General features: G+C 34.3%; 1 protein-coding gene across 4 annotated transcripts in view; it reads right to left on the bottom strand.

Annotated features, from left to right (window-relative positions):
• LOC111512325 (uncharacterized) overlaps positions 1-19,887 on the bottom strand; it is a 107,228-nt gene that overhangs the window by 22,960 nt on the left and 64,381 nt on the right. For all 4 annotated transcript variants that reach the window (XM_074186251.1, XM_074186253.1, XM_074186250.1 and 1 more), the window contains exons 7-9: positions 14,007-14,274; positions 6,397-6,528; positions 6,061-6,326 (exon numbers count right to left, since the gene is read on the bottom strand). In XM_074186251.1, the coding sequence (XP_074042352.1) occupies positions 6,061-6,326; positions 6,397-6,528; positions 14,007-14,274 (666 nt within the window). The remainder of the gene's footprint in view (positions 1-6,060; positions 6,327-6,396; positions 6,529-14,006; positions 14,275-19,887) is intronic.

The following is a 19,887-nucleotide window of genomic DNA, read 5'->3' as shown; positions in this document are numbered from 1 at the left end:
TCATCATACGGTAGCATTGCTGAATTCTATACTCTAAACTCTAACAGATATGAAGATTATTAAATGGTGAAGAGGTTAGTATCGTGGGAAACAGTATAATGGTCAAATATTACAGGAATATTCGCCTTTCTAGAGCTATACAGGGAAAACTAAAAATACTGTTTTCGGTTTTTTGCGAATTGTTATTAGAAAATATAAAAAATGGAAAAGGAAAGTTTTACTGTATTTGAAATGTACTATAACGATGTAATTAAACTTTTCGTGTCAAAGTGGCCATCATCAACCTTTTATTACAAATCAAAATTCGGTGGTACAGAACACTAGTTATTTTTATAGTATTTCATTCAAAATAACTAGCATCATGAGTGACAGCAATTTTTAATTACATTCCTATCTGATTTCTTCAAATCCTATTCAACTATTGACATACCTTAGACCAACGGTCGGCAATAGGCGAGGAAAGCAGACTGTCAGTCGTAACGCAAACCGCGGAGCAACCGTTCATTTGTTTTGTAATTTTTCGCGTTTTCATATTTTCGTACCTATGCTAAGATGGATTCTAAAAAGCGTGAAGTGGACAGTGAAAAAAAAGGGTTTCTGGCAGAATGGACTAAATAATATTGTTTTACGCTGCCTAATAGGCCTCAAGTGATTCCAGTGTGCCTTATATGCAATAAAACTGTCGCTATTGTTAAGAGTTGTAATTTGAAGCGACACTACGAAACAACTCATCAGCAATTTCACAAAAACTTTCCTATTGGCAGTAAGGCTCGTAAAGAAAAACTTCAATCTCAGTTGTCACAAAAAAAAGCAAAAAATTACTAGTTCGTTGCATAAGCAAGCAAGAAAAATCCACAGAAGCTGCGCTACTTGTGTGCTGGATGCTTAATAAATAGCAGAAACCATTTTCGGATTCTGAGATGGTGAAAAAATGTATGTTATTAGTAGTAGTCAGGGCACATTTTGAAGCAGAAAAGATTTCGCTGCATTACAAAGTATTCCATTATCAGCGAGAAGTAATACACGAAAAACGGAAATTTTTGCTACTGATATTAAAAATACTCTTCTTGAACATCTGTAAAAGGCACCTTGCTACGCCATAGCATTTGATGAATCATGTGACATTGTTGATAATGAACAAATGTCTATTTTCGTCAGATTTCTTGATATTGAGTATCAGATTTTTAGAGAAGAGTTGCAATATTGCCGTTGAAAGGTTACACTCGAGGGGAAGATTTATTCACGGTCATTGATGAATTTATTACTAAATCTAACATTAGTTATGGTGTCGCTTTTAACTGATGGGGTCCCAGCAATGATTGGCAAAGAAAAAGGTGTAGTAAAGAGAATCAGAAATAAAAACTCAGGTCTAATATCGTATCTCTCCATAATTCACCAGGCGGCCCTTTGTGGAAAACTTAGTGCTACACTGAAAGCAATGATGGACAGCTTGGTCAAGTTGATTAATTTCATGAGATCTAATTTTGCTCTTCAGCATCGACAATTCAAGGAGTTTCTTTCTGACAGCGTATTCTGACTTAAATGCAACACGACAAAATGTTCGTTGTCTAAGTAAAAGTCAAGTTATTGAATAAATTTGGCCACTATTTTTGGCTCGACATATGTATGTGAAACATCTTTCTTGAAGATTAATTTTTTGAAAAAGAAATATCGTTCGAGATTAACGGACGCCCACCTAGAAAACACACTTCGAATTTGCTGTTCCTCTCAAGAACCAAACTATAAAAAACTGTGTTTTATAATTCAGAATTTGATCTGAAACCAAAACCAAATTTTTATCAGTTGCTTTTTTCTGGACCTCGTAAAAATGTTCCCACAGTTACCGGACCCTACCTAAAACTACTTACTGACCCCTGCCTTAGACATTACCCCAGTAATTTCGAAAAGAAGTTACCGCAACACAAGGAAAAATTCCTTTTTTTCCTTTTCAGATTCCTCCTGAATCAATTTTTATATGGAATAATTTTATATTTCTCAATCCTAGAGGTAACGAAAATATGATTTTTTTATGAAAATGAGATTTTTGCGGAATTTGGTACAATTAAATAGCATCTCACTTCAATTGCCATTCTTTAAACGTAAGCTTGGTTTCTATGGTAGAAAAAATAAATGAGTTTTTGATATCTGTCAAGATGTTTATACACTCGGTTACACATTAAAGATGTATTCAAATGATGAAAGGACTGATATACTATTTACTTATTTATTTATTTATTTACGAGTGACTTACACAAAATCAAATAGAAATCCTGTTTTGGCCAGAAATACAGGGTGTTTCAAATTTGATTCCCACCATTGAAATCTCGGAAACTATGAGAGATACGAATATGGTTGAATTGGGGCAAAGTTGCGCATTTACCTGACTAACAATATGCCGTTGAGAAAGTTCTGAAACTCCAGTATATCTGGAGATATCCGGATATTCCGGCCACCATCAACTTTATTTTTTTTTATTGGCGCTACATTGGATTCTTTCTGTTTTGAATAGAACCAGATATTACCTTTTCAATGATGTATCATAAGCCACCATTCTTTTTCAAAAAATTGGAGATATTGAAAAAAAATAATTATTTTCATAATAGGCTTTGACTTTGATGTTTTTAAATTTGACTTTCAATTTGTTACACATTTCGTTATTGTACAAGTCATAGAATTTTTGGCGAAAAATAGCTTTCACGAATGAAGAAAAAAGAGATATGATACAAATTTATCACAAATACGATAGAAACAGTGTCAGGACATCGGAATTATATTTAAACTTGTTTCCCGAAAGACGACAACCTCATCGAACTATGTTCAAGTTATTGGATCAAAATCTTACCGAGTTTGGTTTGTTTGAGAAGCCAATGAAAAATTACGGAAACAGAATCAACAATCAAATTTAATAAATGAGGTATGCATGAGGTAAATTAGGCATTGTGTCCTTTTCAATGAAAATAAAACTTTGAACAAATAACATTAATTAACTAAAATTTAAATAAACAAGTAAATCACAGCAAATGCTCAAAATGCTGGTTTTCATGATAACACAACTGTGCCCTTCTTCGAATATTATTCACTGTACGATTAATTTACCTCCTCCTCAATCTTCCGAACTCTCTAACAATGCTGTGTTGAAGGTCCTCAATATTTTTATATTCCCTCTAACCATAAACTCTATTTATCAGTGTACCCCATAAGAATGTATCCATAACACTTGAGTCTGAAGACCTTGCTGGCCACCTCACCGGCCCATTATTCCCTATTCATTTATCACCAAACCTTTCAGTCAGGTAATTAGATACTCGTCTGGTAGTGTGCGGTGGAACACCATTATGTTGAAACTAAATATTGTTATAGTTAACCAAAGGTAGATCATCCAAATAGTCTTCATATATCGACATTAAAATTTGGTGATAGCTTTCTCCATTCAGAATTCCGTCAAATAAATGAGGACCCAAAATTATATCTTTGTAAAATCCTGCCCACACGTTAATACCAAATGGCACTTGAGGTCGAATTTCTCGGAACTGCCTGGGGTTGTTTATGCTCCAAATGTGTTCGTTATTTCGGTTGGATATCCCACAATTCGTAAAAGTGCTTTCATCTGTCAAAATTACATTTTCCAGGAAAACAGGAAAATTGGGTCTTCTTATAAGCCAATTACAAAATTCTAATCGCCTTTCGGGATCAACTGTATGCAATTTTTGAGATATGTGTATTTTGTAACCTTTTAAACCGCTTTTTTTGAGATGTCCTCAAACACTTGTGTGACAAATATTCATTTCGGAGAAAATTTGACGTGTAGATTTCCCCGGGTTCATGTTTATCTGCAAATTAATAATTTTTATTGAAAAGGACACAATGTCTAACTTACCTCATACATACCTCATTTATCAAATTTTCTTTAGTTCCCTGGTCAGTTCTGTCTTCGTATTTTTTCCTCGGCTTTTCAAATGAACCAAACTCGGTGAGATTTTGATCCGTTAACTTGAACATAGTTCGATGTGGTTATCGTCTTTTGGGATACAAGTTTAAAAACATTTCCAATGTCCGAACACTATTTCTATAGTATTTGTAATAAATTTGTATCATATCTCTATTTTCTTCATTCGTAAAAGCCATTTTTTGCCAAAAATTCAATGACTTGTACAATATTACTGGAGTTTTTTCCCAACACCAAATCGTTATTTTTAACACCTCGACACGTGTTTCGATCACCAAGTGATCATCTTCAAAGAGGAAGATTAAAATGGTGATCGAAACACGTGTTGAGGTGTTAAAAATAACGATTTGGAGTTGGGAAAAACCTTCAGTAATATTCATTACTACACCAAAGGTTCCAAACAGTGCATCATAAGGATTTCTACAATAACAAAATGTTATTGAGTCATCAAAGTCAATGCCTATCATGATAAGAATTGATTTTTTTCAATATCTTCAATTTTTCGAAAAAGAATGAAAATTGATGGTACATCATTGAAAAGCTAAATCTGGTTCTATTCAAAATAGAAAGAATTCAAGATAGCGCCCATAAGAAAAAATGAAGTTGATGATGGTGGCCGGAAGACGAAACGTCGTATAGCAAATCTGAAAACACAATTATGTGGCAGGGAAAAAGTGGCAATGTGGAAGTGCAATTTATTTTAGAATCCTTCAAAAAATAAAGCCAGAAAAAAAGAACCATTTTCCGAAATTTCTGTTTTTTCCGGATATCTCCAGATATACTCGGAATTTCAGAACTTCCTCAACGGCATATTGTTAGTCAGGTAAATACGCAACTTTGCCCAAATAAAATCATCTTCGTATCTCTCATAGTTTCCGAGATCCCAACAGTGAGGATCAAATTTGAAACACCCTGTATGTATGGTGAGCTATACCCGAATCGCATTCCAAACATTCTAATGTTTCGACAATTTGAAAGAAATTTGAGAGGCACCTTTGACAGAAATAGAACTCAAAAATATGTTGTCACTGGAAGTGTGAGAAAGCAAATAATATTTTGAGTAAGCAAATACAACTTCATAAAGATTAACAAATTGTTGCAGTTTAGAATATAACAATGTTACTACATAATAAAATAAACGCCCTGTATAGTGATTTATCCGCTAAATGAAGATAAATGCAATCGATCAACGTGATATTTTTATAATTTTTGTATAAACAAGAGTGAACTTAAAATACTCTCATTTACCCGATTTTATGGAAAATACATTGAATTTCACAAGATTACTAATATAATATATACTTATTCAGCAACATTCAGCTGTTTAATAGCCACATCTCAAATGTACTCCTTGTTAGAAGCGATGTGAAATTTTTGGACACCACCTCACACCACTCTTTATAATACATTTAGTTCCTTCAAAGCCTTCATTCTTATTGGTTGAATTAAATGATCTGATACATGTGAAATAAGGTGCAGGTAGCTAGAATTTATTTATCTTGGGTCCCTTTTCCTTTTGAAGGAAATTATTTCGATGTTTCTGAACTTTCGTTGCCTTCCTGTATAGTCTTAAATAGTAGCTCCAAGTTCTATTGAGCACTTCATGTCTTCAAACGCGATAACATGGGTGCCTTATCTGAAGGCATATTTCGTGTCTGTTGATTTGTCGGTATGTCCCATGTGATAATTTATCTTGTGTTCAGATAACCTGATATTTCCACTTCTCTTCAAGGTTCTGAAATAGATTTTCTCTGATGGTTGTCATTGGCCTGAATATCGATTTCACATAGAGCAAGAATACTTTTCCAACAACGGGTCCATTTGGAGTTACATTAACACGGAGATCAAAACCAACAATGTAGATCTGCTGTAAGGACAACTAGAGCACTTCGTATGTTGCCTCAACGAATTTTATGTATGCCGCAGTCATAGACGAAACGTTAGGCATCAAAACCTGCCGACTAGGGCCAACAAACCTGGAATATATCTTTGAAACATTTATGAATAGTTGTTTCTAGAATTACTTTTGGGTATATAGAAATCACAGTACACATGCCAAAAAGATAGAAAAAAAAAATCTTGAAAAAAATTAACCTAATATACATTATTCTCACCTGTGTCTATTGCTTCTCAACGAATCCTGATAATTCTTTAAAGTTTTTGCTTGCGTTTCTTCGACGATAGTGGAACAGGTTTTGAAACTATAAACGGCGTTTCCGAAGAACAAAATAGATGAACTCAATTGCAAAACAGTCAAAGCAGAGGGAGTTTCATTCTCATTTATCCATCTATCCACCACATCGTATCCCGTGTTCAGAACACTGGCTCCGCTGGCGCCTAGATTGACGATGCCGATTGTGTTAACAATTGCTCCAGCGCCCTAAAAGCAATAATACAAATGAAATAAATAAAAAAAAAAATATCTAGATAAAGAAGATTTGAAATTTTACCTTTGAAATGTTAACGCCGTTTGCAACCAGTTGGGAAACCAGAACGTTGGTGCCTGCGCCAACAAAGCCCAGAGAACCGGCAAGTATATTCAAATAGGCACCTCTAGCATCTGAATTAGCAAAACTGAGCGTCTGAAACAACAAAACCGTTGGCAGTTTTTCCTTGCGTCTGTTTTTATGGAGACTGTGTTAAGTCTTCGTCAAAACAACTTTTCGTACTTATCAAATAGTTTTATCACCTTTCGTCTTACAAATATATGATAATGTCAAAAGTCAAATTATCTAAAAGAACAATTCGTTTAGGCCAGTCTCAACTTACCTATACTGTATGTTCATGGACTGATACTTATCAGAAAACAACTACTCCTCTGGCTAATATCCCGTAGAGTGTTGGATTATATCCGACAGGTGTCAGTGCGGGACTCTTCACGGAAGCCATTCCTGCATATGCTGTTGGCGATACAACTGCCGGCATCGATTTTCAATTATCGGAACACACTTGCAGACCGATTTCGGGATATTTAGCCACTCGTCAGTGCAACCGCATATCATCATGATATGCGGTTGGTTACCTCGTTCGCGGGCAGATGGGAGCGATGACAAATATTTTGTTTCTCGTTCGCTTCAGCCTAGTTTTATCAATGGTAGATACTCTGGAAGGAATTCGATTTTTGATTATGAGAAATCATCGACTTCATGTTGATGATAGACACTACCTTGCATTGACGAGTGGCCAAATAGCCCGAAACCGGTCTGCAAGTATGTTCCAGTTATTGAAAATCGATTCCGGCAGTTGTATCGCCAACAGCATATGGAGGAATGGCTTCTGTGAAAAGTCCTGCACTGACACCTGTAATCCAACTCCCTGCGTGGTTTCAGCCAGGGGAGTAGTTGTTTTCTGATAGGTGCCAGTCCATTAGCCTACAGCGTGGGTAAGTTGAGACTGGCCTGAATGAATTGTTCTTTTAGATAATTTTATTTACACCCAGTCTCCAAGTATGCCTGATCATTTTGTGAAAAAAAATGTCAAAGGTTATTTTTCATCAACGAAAAAATATCTATTGGAAACAGCTATATATATAGAATATGTTCCATAGAAATATAACATCCTTCTCATGAAGTAGTTTTTCTCTCATTCTCTCTATTAATCTTCCAAAGTCTTATTTTATTTATTTATTAATTATTGCTGTAATGTCCATTACAGCATTGTAGAAGTTATATAAAATTCCAGTCCTACATATATAAAATCTAAAAAGCTTAATGCAGTCAAGCTGCTGGAAAATAATTCCATATGGCATTTCAGGTTAGCTTCCCAAATATCTGCCACCGCAGTTGTCGGTTGATTGGTCAAACCACCAACACTGACATAAAAACTTGGCAAGTTGACTTGGGTGTCACACCAATAGGTGGTTCCACTTATGTTTCGCTTGCGTTTACGCAGCTATTTTTATCAAGTACTTTCTTGGTTTTTCTCATTTTGTCTTCAATCGAGGACTGCCTGTCCGGTACTGACGATGCCCAATAGGCTGAAACAGCTGTATGGCTCTTAAATTGAAATCAATATGGGAATGATCAAAAAGTACTTATCTATCTATCTATATATATATATATATATATATATATATATATATATATATATATATATATATATATATATATATATAATATAAAGCCATATATGTACATTTGTTTCAAAATTGTGGTCTAAAATAGACATTCACTACACAGAAACATTAATATACTCCTAATAAAATAAGATCACACATTCAAACAGTATCATTGAGTCAAGTGTATATCTTTTTCTTTTATATTTTTTAGTTCTCGTCTGAAAGTAGAAAAGGGTATGCCGAAGTAGTTCAAATCTACTTAAATGACATTCCTTACCATTCTTGTTAAAGGGCTGTGGAATCCATAGTTCCCCTAGTACCCCTGGTACTAGGTCATTCGACCTAGTACCAGGGGTACAGAGCTCCCGTCTCACATTGAGACGGGAGCTCTGGGAAAAAAACTTCACCAGCTAGCAAACTTGAACAAAAAGCATAGGTCAGTTTCAATTCTTCTGTTCACAACAGTAGTTATATTCAAAGATAAACATAGGGCTGGATAATCATAGTCATAATTGTCCACATGGATTCCTAATTTGTATGCAGAACTGTGTGTGTTGAACTGTTTCCAGCATATTAATACAAGTCTGATAGTAAGGATTCCATACCACTGACGCATATTCCAAGTTTGAGAGGTCTCTGGATACTCTCTTGATGTAACCTAGCATCTTGTGTGCTTTCAGGGAGATCATTATGATGTGTTGAGAAAACAATAGTTTCCCCCCCCCCTTCGAGGTCTAATGAATTGATAGATTATGAAAAATCAATGGATGTATGATTTCTGTTGTAATTTATAAAGAAGCATTTATTGAGGTTCAGATCCATTCCATTGGAATTGCATCAATGTACAAGGTTATTGATATCACTCTGAAGTTCATGGCAATTAATTTAATTTTTAATAACTTTGAAAATATTTAAATCGTCAGCGAATAATAGAAATTGAGAATACTCTATACTTAGGGCAATGTCATTGACCCAGGGAACCCAGGATGAACTTCAATACTATCTGAAATATAATTGCCAATTTTAACCTATTGATACCTACCAGTTAAGAAGCTATGGAGCCAGTTAAGTAGATTACCAGTGATGCCATATGCCTTCTCTATGCTTTACTCTATCAAATGCTTTCGAGAAGTCTGTGTAGATAGAGTGAACCTAATACCCCTTTTCGAAAGCATTTAAGATTTTATTTTGAATAGATAGTAAAAAGAGTCCAGCATTTTAGGCAAACAAGACTGTAAACAAATACCTCTATAATTTCAGATATCCTCAACAAGATTGTTCTTATAAAGCTATACTTCCAAAAAAAAATCAAAAAAAATCTGGAAAAATACTTTGATCCAGAGACATATAAAAAATTAAATGTATTGGAATACTCACAGAGTAGATGCACCTCTTCAAAAAGTATGAAGGGATTCCATCAGGACCCCAGCAAACACTATCTTTCGAGTTTGAGATTTTATCAAACACTTCACTCACTGATACTTTACACTTTTTGACATTAACAATACAATAATACCTTATATCCGAAATATGATTGTCTGACTTAACGTATACAGATGATAAATGTTCAGCAAATAAATTAGCAGTTTCAGAACCAATCTTGCTTATTTTATTATGCAAGTGCATTTCACCCATTCGAGGGTGAATATACTCAGCTAGGCGGAAGTATCAAAAGTTTTTCTGCTGGTATCGCAAAATATGTGAAGCTCCAACCTTCTGGCTCCAGGGAGACTTAAAGAGGAGCATAAAGGAATTGAAAGGTTTTCGATGTAATAATAATCGTTTGAGTACAACAGGAGATCTAATAAGAAAATAGTGGGCCTAGCAACACTGAACAAGCGATTCTTTATATGATCTCCTCTTCATTTGTAGTGGACTGATTCTCAATATTCCGCAGTCTATTTGCAATATTGTTTAGTAGTGGAAAATTCAATCTTCTCGCTCGCGGCATTGTGAATAATACTGTGATGATATTGTTGTAATGTTATGAATGGAATGATTGCTTCACCTTGTAATATCCAGAAAGGTGCTAATGAAGCAATAAGACAAGTGTCATATTCCGAAACTTTGCTATTGAAGATTATATTGAAACTTTATATTTTTTATATATTGTTTATATAGTCTGGAACCTAGTTAACAAGGAAATGGGTAGAGGGAAAAAACAATTTGACATCATTCTCAACCATGGCAATGAGTTGATCACTGATAAAAAAAGGGTGGCTAATACTTTCGGTGATTACTTCTCATCAGTAGTAGAAGATAACTTACAAAAACATTTAGGTAGCAATAGATCATCTATATGCACATCTTCCAACATTTTAACAAACACATTCTTCTTTGCGCCAATAACTGAAGAGGAAGTTATCGATATTATAAATGGTTTAAAAAATAAAAAAAGCACAGGACACGACAATATCTCAGTAAGAATCATAAAAGAAAATGGGGTATTGATCTCTAAGCATCTAGCTCACCTGTTCAATCAGTCTATCACAACCGGCAAATTTCCATCACTCTTGAAGACGGCCATTATTATTCCCATTCACAAAAGTAAAGAAACATCAGATGTGACTAACTATCGTCCTATCGCTCTTTTGAGTATTTTCTCAAAAATCTTTGAGAAACTAGTTAACGAGAGAATGGCTAACTTTTTGTTGAATTTTAAGATTCTTACTGACTGCCAGCACGGTTTTCGTAAAGGTAAGTCCACACAGTCAGCTGCCTGTAGTTTTGCTGAAATCATCTATAACTCCCTAGACAATGGTATGCACGTGGCAGGAATATTTTTTGACCTCTCACGTGCATTTGACTGTCTATCTTATGACTTCATTGAAACCAAACTTTTTAATCTAGGATTTAGGGGTGTATTTTTGCAATGGCTCAAACATTTTCTTTCAGACCGTACAATGTTGGTCAAAATAAAAGATACACTATCTGATCCTCAACCAATCAGTTCAGGAGTTCCTCAAGGCTCTGTCCTGGGACCGCTTATCTTTCTATTATTCGTCAATGATCTACCCAAATACTTCAACATCAACAACAATAGTCTCACTCTCTTTGCTGACGATACCTCGTTAGCAGTGTCAGCACACAGCCTAGAGGAATTAAAGTCATCAACGGAAAGGTTTATAACACACTTCTTAGATTGGTGCAAGTTAAACAATCTGATTGTTAACTTGAATAAAACAAAATGTATCCATTTTAGTTCTTCCATCGGTCTTGATAAACAGCCTACTGTCTTTGATATTAGAGGGGTGGAATTGGTATCAACGAATTTCACAAAATTTCTAGGTGTCTATGTGGATGATTGCTTAAGATGGTCTGAACACATTACAGTCACTTGTAAAAAAGTTAACCAAGCGTACTATGCTCTCTCGAGAATAAAATATTTTATGCCCTTGCATAAAATATTTTAAGCTACAATGTGGTTCTTTGGGGATATGCCACCAACAAAGATAGGGTTTTTATTTCCCAAAAAAAAATTATCAGAAAATTATTTGATATCCCATGGAGAGAATCGTGCAAACAGCACTTCATATCATATCAAATCCTGCCATTCCCTTGTATTTACATATTTAAATGCTTATTATACATCCACGATAATTTAACAAAATATAACACAAATTCTTCTTACCACAGTTACTCAACCAGAAATGGAAAATTGTTAAGTATTCCTAGACACAGATCCTCTAAATTTGAACAGTCACCCAAATATATGGGAATAAAATTATTCAATCACCTACCTGATCACTTTAAAACCATGAGTTTGATGTCATTTAAAAGAGAAGTTAAAAATTTGCTCCTGTCTAAGGCTTATTACAGTGTCAGTGAATTCCTTTTAGACGACTTTAGCTGATTGCGGTCCAGACTTTCATCCAGATTTTATTATTTTATTATACATCGAATTTTGACTAATCTTGTTTTTTTTCTTTATATTTTATACATTTTATACTTTAAAACTACTGAGATATTTTATCTTAATGTATGTTTATTTTCTATTTTAACGTGTTGTACTGACATGTCCTATACGTTGTTAACGTCTCAAAGGATAAATAAATATTATTATTATTATTATGAAAGTAGCTGTTTCAGGAGGACTTTCTTTCAGTTTGTGTCTGAAACTTACTTCTTTGCATGATCTACACATCCATGTATGGAGTTACTTATTTTCAAATTGATTACTTCCTTCCTTTCTTTGGAAGATTCCCTCATCTTTTTTTTGTATCAAGATGGAGTAGTAGAAAGCCAAAAACTTTCATACATACATTATATTGTGTAGCATTCCTATGAATGATAACCGATTCAATTCCATAACGAATGTTTAAAGTACAAACTGAATAGAAAAAAGAGATATTCTTTTAATTCAATGCTAATATAAAAAAATTTTTTTTTCAAAGGTACTTTTTTTGTGTAATTTAATGTTCATATGAAAGTAATTGTTTCAAGAGAGATTTTCCTTTCAGTTTGTATCTGAAAGTAACTTCTATGCATGATCTACGCATCAATGTAAAGAGTTTATTTTGAAACTAATTGCTTTATTCCTTTCTTTGGAAGTTCCACACAATTTCTGTATGAAGATCGAGAAGTAGAAATCAAAAAAACTTTTTTCTCAAAATCATCTGGATCAAGAAGAGTTTCTCAGGGTAATTTGAACAATAAAGAATTCAAGACGATAATTGATGGATGATGGAGAAGTTCTAATGAATGGCATTTTAAAACATAAAACTTTGTTCGCCTCAATAACTCAAAATGGATTTGCTTAATAAATAAGATTATATGAAGGCGTATTTTATGAACTCAAATAACTGATAGTTACCTGTGACTAAAAATAGATAGTTATATGTAACCCATACACCCACCTAATGTCTTATAAATTTTAGATGTGCGAGTTAACAATTTCAAGAATATTGCAACCATAGAACTGTTATATTTCGTGACAATATAATAGAAATAATAAAAATAAACTAACGAATTATTAGCGCCTCATATATAATGCCAGATCATAAAATAGGTCAATGAGAAACATAAGAAGAGGAAAAAAAGACCTGTGACACATACACAGGAAAACCTTTGAAAAGGAACCGTATGAGAACAAATCTACAGATCTGCTTCCACAGGGCTGAAATTAGCTCAGCATAATTACAGAGCAACTCATTGGATTTGTCTATTCAGAAAACACGTGAACAAAATGGGGCTGTATAATGGAGACCTTAGCTGCAGGTAATACAACAAAGGGACAGACAACAACAAAAGGCCAGACAGCTTGTTATGTTTTATGCAAATGAACAATTCAAATTATATCTAGAAGAATGTGGAAAATATTCAAGAAAGCACCTGTACAAATTAGAAGAGGGAACAAGATTATTGAATGGATGTCATGAAAAAATGGGAATCTACAGTACTTCAGGGAGACTAAGTACCAAATAAAATAATCATTTGAATTGAAACATATTTCAGGCAGAACTCTTCGCCACTGATTGATGTTTGAAGACATTGTCAAAAACCAATCTCATTTATAAATCAATAAATATATTCTTGGATAGCTGGATAGCCCGGAAAAGTGTCTGCTCAAGTATTTGGCTCTTACCAAGCAAAATCCAAGTTGGTATTGAATTTCAAAAAAATATCTGATCTTCATTTCTGGCCACAAGGTAATGAAGCTGCTAACTGCTTCACAAGGGTGCTGCAAAGGTTTAATCAGATCAGAACCTGTCATTTATACATGTTGTTGAAGAAGCATTGAATACCCGGTTTGCAAGAAGAGTTTCAGCCTTCGGGCAAAATCTTCCAATGGATTGATACATCCTTCGAAGTATGTCACCAAAAAATCGTAAGACAGCAGGGATGACCTACACTGCCAAACAGGTTTACTAACAGGGTACTCTGAGAAGCTGGGCTTATTTCATCAAAATTAAATAGGTGTGAGCCACAATAAACCCCTGCGGGTTAGAGTGTCAAATTGACTTAGTCATTTTGGACTTGACCTAACCTGCTATTTCAACTTACCTCTTTGTGTTTTGATCTGTCAATGAGAGTATGGATGCTTCGTCCAATTGCATATACTCCCGTACCAATCCCAAAGGCCCCAGCCGCAATCAACACTGCTGGTGCAACAGTAATAAAAGGAATGGCAGCAGCGATGAAAACTCCTCCTGAGGCTAAGCCGGTCACTGTTGTGGCTATGTCGACACCTTTCAAAATTTTCACATCCAATCCGCAAGCAGGAGATAAATGATGCTCCAGAAGCACTTGTCCCTTATCGTTTACTTCGTATCTAGGGTTGATAAATAGGTTATTAGGAGAAATGGAAACATGAATAGTGAGGAAATGTGACAATTTTTTTTTCATTTTAATATTTGTAATGATGTCTGTTCATGGTTTAAGTTGTCGTTTGACTGTCTTGTTTCAAGAAAAAAAAAGTTTAATTTTATTGGTACTCCAAAGAAAAGTTCATTAAACCCATTATGAATCGTGTACTCAAGGTGTAATTCAAGATTAGTAAAATTGAGAAACAAACTTATAATTTGGACCTGACAAAATCTCAAGTTTCCTGGTGAAAGACTACATGTTTCATATCTTTATTGTAGAAAGCAACACATTCCTCCAAATCTGGGACATTGCGTGATTCTACCCGACACTCAAAAATTTTGATGCATCCATAATTATCATCTACAGATTTTGTTTCAATATTATGTAATTTCTTGAAACTTTTTTAAATAATCCTATTCTCATATGAACTAGTGAACAATCGGTATAATATAAAACAAAGTTTGAAGGTGATTGACGATGTTTCATGATGAATTTCATTAGTTCGGACTTCCATTGCCTGATTATATAAAATCATTTGAAATCCCAGATAGAACTAATTAAAAATAAAAAGAATCAAAAAAAATTGCTGAAAATAACAATTATATTAAGCAAAAAAAAAACCTGAAATGAAATAACAGTGAAATAAAATAAAAATTGAACAATTGAACAAAAAATAAAAATAAAAAATTAAGAGATTCCAAGCCAAGTTACTTCACGACGATTCGATTGTTGGTATCCACAATAGTCTTCAGGTGATGACTGGACTAATTCCTCTGAGAGATGACTGACTACTTATGGGTCATTCGAGTACTTTCACTTATCTCCCCTTTCTTTTTTCCGCTTCACCGGTTTAGCGGGAGATGACCGTTTGGCGGGGGTTGGTTATGAAGCAGGTTCTGAAGCAGATCCGGAAACACTATCCGTAGCAGCCTCACGAAAACCAGGCCACCAAAAGCGGACTGCGATTGCAAGAATTGCATTTACCGAATACCCTGTGAGTGCGGAAAATCCTATATTGGTGAAACTAAGAGGTCATTGAAAGTTCGCATTCCCGAGCCCAAGAAACATACGAAGGGAAAGCAGCAAATCAGGAATAGCAGAGCATATTTGGACTCATCAACATAACATCGAGTGGTCCCAAGCTGAAATCATGCACAGGAAGGAACATTAGTTTAGAAGGAAATTCAAAGAAGGCACAAACATGTTGTCCAATAATGTATTCAGCCAAGCTAGCGTAGAGATACGCAAATGGAAACCCATAATCAAGCGAAAAATGGCCAACTCCCGCTAAACCGGTGAAGCGGAAAAAGGAAAGTGGAGATAAGTGAAAGTACTCGAATGACCCATAAATAGTTATCTCTCAGAGGAATTAGTCGAGTCATCACCCGAAGACGATTGTGGATATTAACAATCGAAACGTCATGAAGTAACTTGGCTTGGAATCTCTTAATTTTTCATTTCAATTTTTTATTTTTTGTTCAACTTTTACTTGTGTTTTATTTCACTGTTATTTCATTTCAGGTTTTTTTTTGCTTAATATAATTGTTATTTTCAGCTATTCTTTTTCAATTCTTCTTTTTTTTTATTAGTTCTTTCAGGAATTTCAAATCATTTTATATAATATCAGACAATGGAAGTCCAAACAAATGAAATTCATAAATCAAAGTCCCCAGCGTGTCTGTCTGAAAGTGATAAACTCCAAAACTACCAAACGAATTCGCATATGGTTTTCACCAATGGTTGGGATGATTCAAGAGAAAAATTTGTGTGAATAATTCAAAAATGATTTTTCTGAATTTGGAACATTACATTTTACATAAGAAATCAGGGCGGTGGTGCTACCCAGAGAGTTTTTGTCGAAAACGCTGCCTAATCCCTTTGAGACACAACAAAAAAAATTCACTACATATTGTTCTTTTTTCATAGGTCTACAAAAGGTTGGCGATGGCATATGTGAATTTTTTAAGGATAGATAACTACACCCATTTTAATGTATAAAATAATAGGTAAATATAGTGTCGGTCGGTCGGTAGCCAGGCGGTTCGACGTGAGTGCTTTGTTCACTCACTCGAATTGACTGCCGTCTTGGTCGGTGGTTTAAGCTCTAGTCTGAACGATCGATTTTCACTTGCTATCGTCCAACCCTTGTTAGAAATCACACGTTAAAAGGTAAGACATCGTTAATCCTTAGCTCGCACAAGTTTCGACTTCTGAGGGTTGTCGTTCGTAGGGGTGCGACAGCTGGTTAACGGAAAAAACAGATTTTAAAAACAGAACAGTGTGATAATTGGAAGGATATGTATATCTTATTATATTGTATCTTATCAAATAAGTACTTAGTAACCTTGTGTATTTCATGTAAATTATAATTGCCCTTCACATCATACAATTCAAATTAATATCTCAAAAGTTATTGCAGAATTGAAATAAATTCAAGCAGCCTCACAAACTGATGCGACACACATGATAAACAAAGGTTACAGTCGTGTTGGTTGTGTTGTGTTTAGGTAGATAGGTATGTACCTATTTCAACTAAAAATGGATAGTTGTAAACCTACTTTTGTTTAAATGAATTTTATCAAAGGTAATTATTATCTGTTACAAGGTGATGTGAAACATGACAGAAAAAAATGTAGGCATTTGCTGCTATCTGAGGTCGGATTACTAGTATGAACAAAGATCAATAGTCAGAAAATCATTGGATCCTGTAATACTTAGAAGGTTTCTGCTTGCATAAAATCGTTAAACAGTTACACTCGAAAAACTATGACAATCTGCAGATATATAGACCTGCTTATTCCTACGAGCTCCCTAGTTAGGGACTCAATTATATTCAAGATCAAACTGTTCAATCAACTATCGGCTCGAATTGAAAAAACAACAGTGCTCAACAAATTCAACAAATATATATATATATATATATATATATATATATATATAAATATATATATGAATTGATATACAAATATAAAAAATATTTGTGATCAATATGATATTACTCACTGATTGTTTGAAGGTGATTGACAATGTTTCGTGATGAATTTCACTAGTTCGGACTTCCATTGTCTACTATATAAAATGATTTGAAATCCCTGAAACAAGTAAAAAAGAATAATTGAAAAAGAATAGTTGAAAATAACAATTATATTAAGCAACAATAAACCTGAAATGAAATGATAGTGAAATAACCTACAAGTAGAAATATAATAATTGAATAAATAAAAATTAAAGGAATGAAAAAAGAAAATAATAAAAAAGTGTAGATTCCAAGTCACGTTAGTTCACGACGTTTCGATTGTTGGTATCTACAATCGTCTTCGGGTGATGACTGGACTGATTCCTCCGAGAGATGACTATTTTATAGGCCGTTGAAATACTTTCACTTTCTCTACTTTCCATTTTCCGCTTCACTGATTCCGTGAGAGATGACCGTTTTGGCGGGAGTTGGTCATTTTTCGTTTGATGATGGGTTTCCATATGTTTCGTATATCTACGCTGGCCTGGCTGAATACGTTGTTGGACAACATGTATGCGGCTTCCTTAAATTTTATCCTGAACCAATGTTCCTCTCTGTGCAAGATCTCAGCTTGGGACCACTCGATGTTGTGTTGATGGGTCCAAACATGATTTGCTATTCCTGATTTGCAAATCAGGAATAGCAGACCATCTCTACACTTTTTTATTTTTTTTTATTATTTTCTTTTTTCATTCCTTTAATTTTTATTTATTCAATTATTATATTTTTACTTGTAGGTTATTTCCCTATCATTTCATTTCAGGTTTATTGTTGCTTAATATAATTGTTATTTTCAACTATTCTTTTTAATTCTTTTTTACTTGTTTCAGGGATTTCAAATCATTTTATATAGTAGACAATGGAAGTCCGAACTAGGGAAATTCATTACTCACTGACTTCTTCTACACCTGCAGTGATTAGCTCAATTCAATACATCCGTGAATTAAATAAAGACCTCCATGTTAGGTAAAAAGGTTATAATTGGAGTTTAGTTAACTTGAATTTCATAAACTTCTCAGTTTAAACTTTGTTATGATTTGAATTATACTAGCGTTTAAATTTATCCCACTCAGGACTTTTTTGTTATTTTAATTTAAACGAAAAATGTGTCTGGTAAAACCGTTTTGAGAATCGGTTTGAACATAAAAGTGTATTAATCTTGAAGGTGAATACAAACTCTTTGCAGAATATCATTTCATAAGATTTCCAGGCCCTATTGCACACAAGTGGATGAATGTAGAGCAACCTACTATGATATGGGCGATGTAATTTTGAAACTGTTTTTTTTCAATATGGAAAAATTGGGTTATTGATAGGAAAGAGGGATACCAAAATATATTCATTATAAAAAAATGTGATTCCATTGTAGACAATAGAACTCAGCATAAGAACATAGGCTTTCAAGGACGGAGTCACAATTGAAGAGAATAAAATTCGTGCTGGTAGACCCTAGTCAAATGAAACTCAAAGTATCAAACGTTCTGTCTACTGATGCGACAGGCATCATCAGTGAAATATATGTTGACTGCGAAGACGAAGATTATATCTTGAAGTCTCAGCAAAACTGACCTAAACTTCGATATGTAACCTCAGCAAGGACTGACTTACACTTAGAGATATATCCTTCATCCTCCACTGATGGTGTCTGCCGCAGTAACGACGAAACGTTCTTCTTATGAGAGTTTCAAGAGCTACAATCTAAACTTATTGAAAATATCTTACTTCTCTTTATTTCATTCTATACTCTCATACGGTATTCTTCTTTGGGGCAACTCAAGTAATGCCATAATAATATTTCAATATCAAAAAAAGCCATTCGCATTTTAGCAAATATAGGATACAAAGATCACTGTCATCAACACTTTGTTCAGCTTGGTATCATGCCAGTGCCTTCATTATACATACAGGCTGATTCACGGTGGATGGCACATTAGACGTTTCTGGTGAACCAGACAACGGATCACTTTGAAAATTTAATGGAGGGCATATTCGGACATTCTCTAGCCAACTAAAATATTTTCGACAATGCGGTGTTGCCGCTTCTATTAGAAAGCAGTAGCAACTTTGATTTTTCAAATGGAACACTCTGTATATAATATTATTTTTGGAATCTCCAACAATTGCCCGACAACTTTTCTTGATATTTCCCTATACCTATCTGTTACCGTTTTCGAAATGAAAATTAATTTCAATTTTTTTCTTCGAAAATCATGACTTCTAAAAATGCCGATACCTTTTAGTTAAGAAGTACTATGATATCGAAATTTGGTTTGGAGTTAGGTGATACTTGGACACTTCCCACACGTCAGTCTAATCTCCGTTACTTCAATACAGGGTGGTAAAAAAATACAGTTTTTTCGTTTGTTGAAAAAGTTGCTGAAATTTGATTATTTTAAATGGAACACCCTGTATATTATTGAAAATTCGGAAAGCTGCTGAACTTTGCTTTCTTTCTATGTATATCATACCTATACCTAACTAGTCAAGTTTCGGACTTATGAAGATTTATTTGTGAAAATGTCCCTTCAGAATGGTATTTCCATTCGGTATTTGGTAAGCAGG

The sequence above is a fragment of the Leptinotarsa decemlineata genome, unplaced genomic scaffold (assembly GCF_025532065.1).
Source record: "Leptinotarsa decemlineata unplaced genomic scaffold, Ldec_3_MD MMD2_tig00078422_RagTag_RagTag, whole genome shotgun sequence".
NCBI lineage: Eukaryota > Metazoa > Arthropoda > Insecta > Coleoptera > Chrysomelidae > Leptinotarsa > Leptinotarsa decemlineata.
The sequence above is the reverse complement of the archived record's forward strand: the minus strand, read 5'-3'. Positions and strand labels throughout refer to the sequence as shown.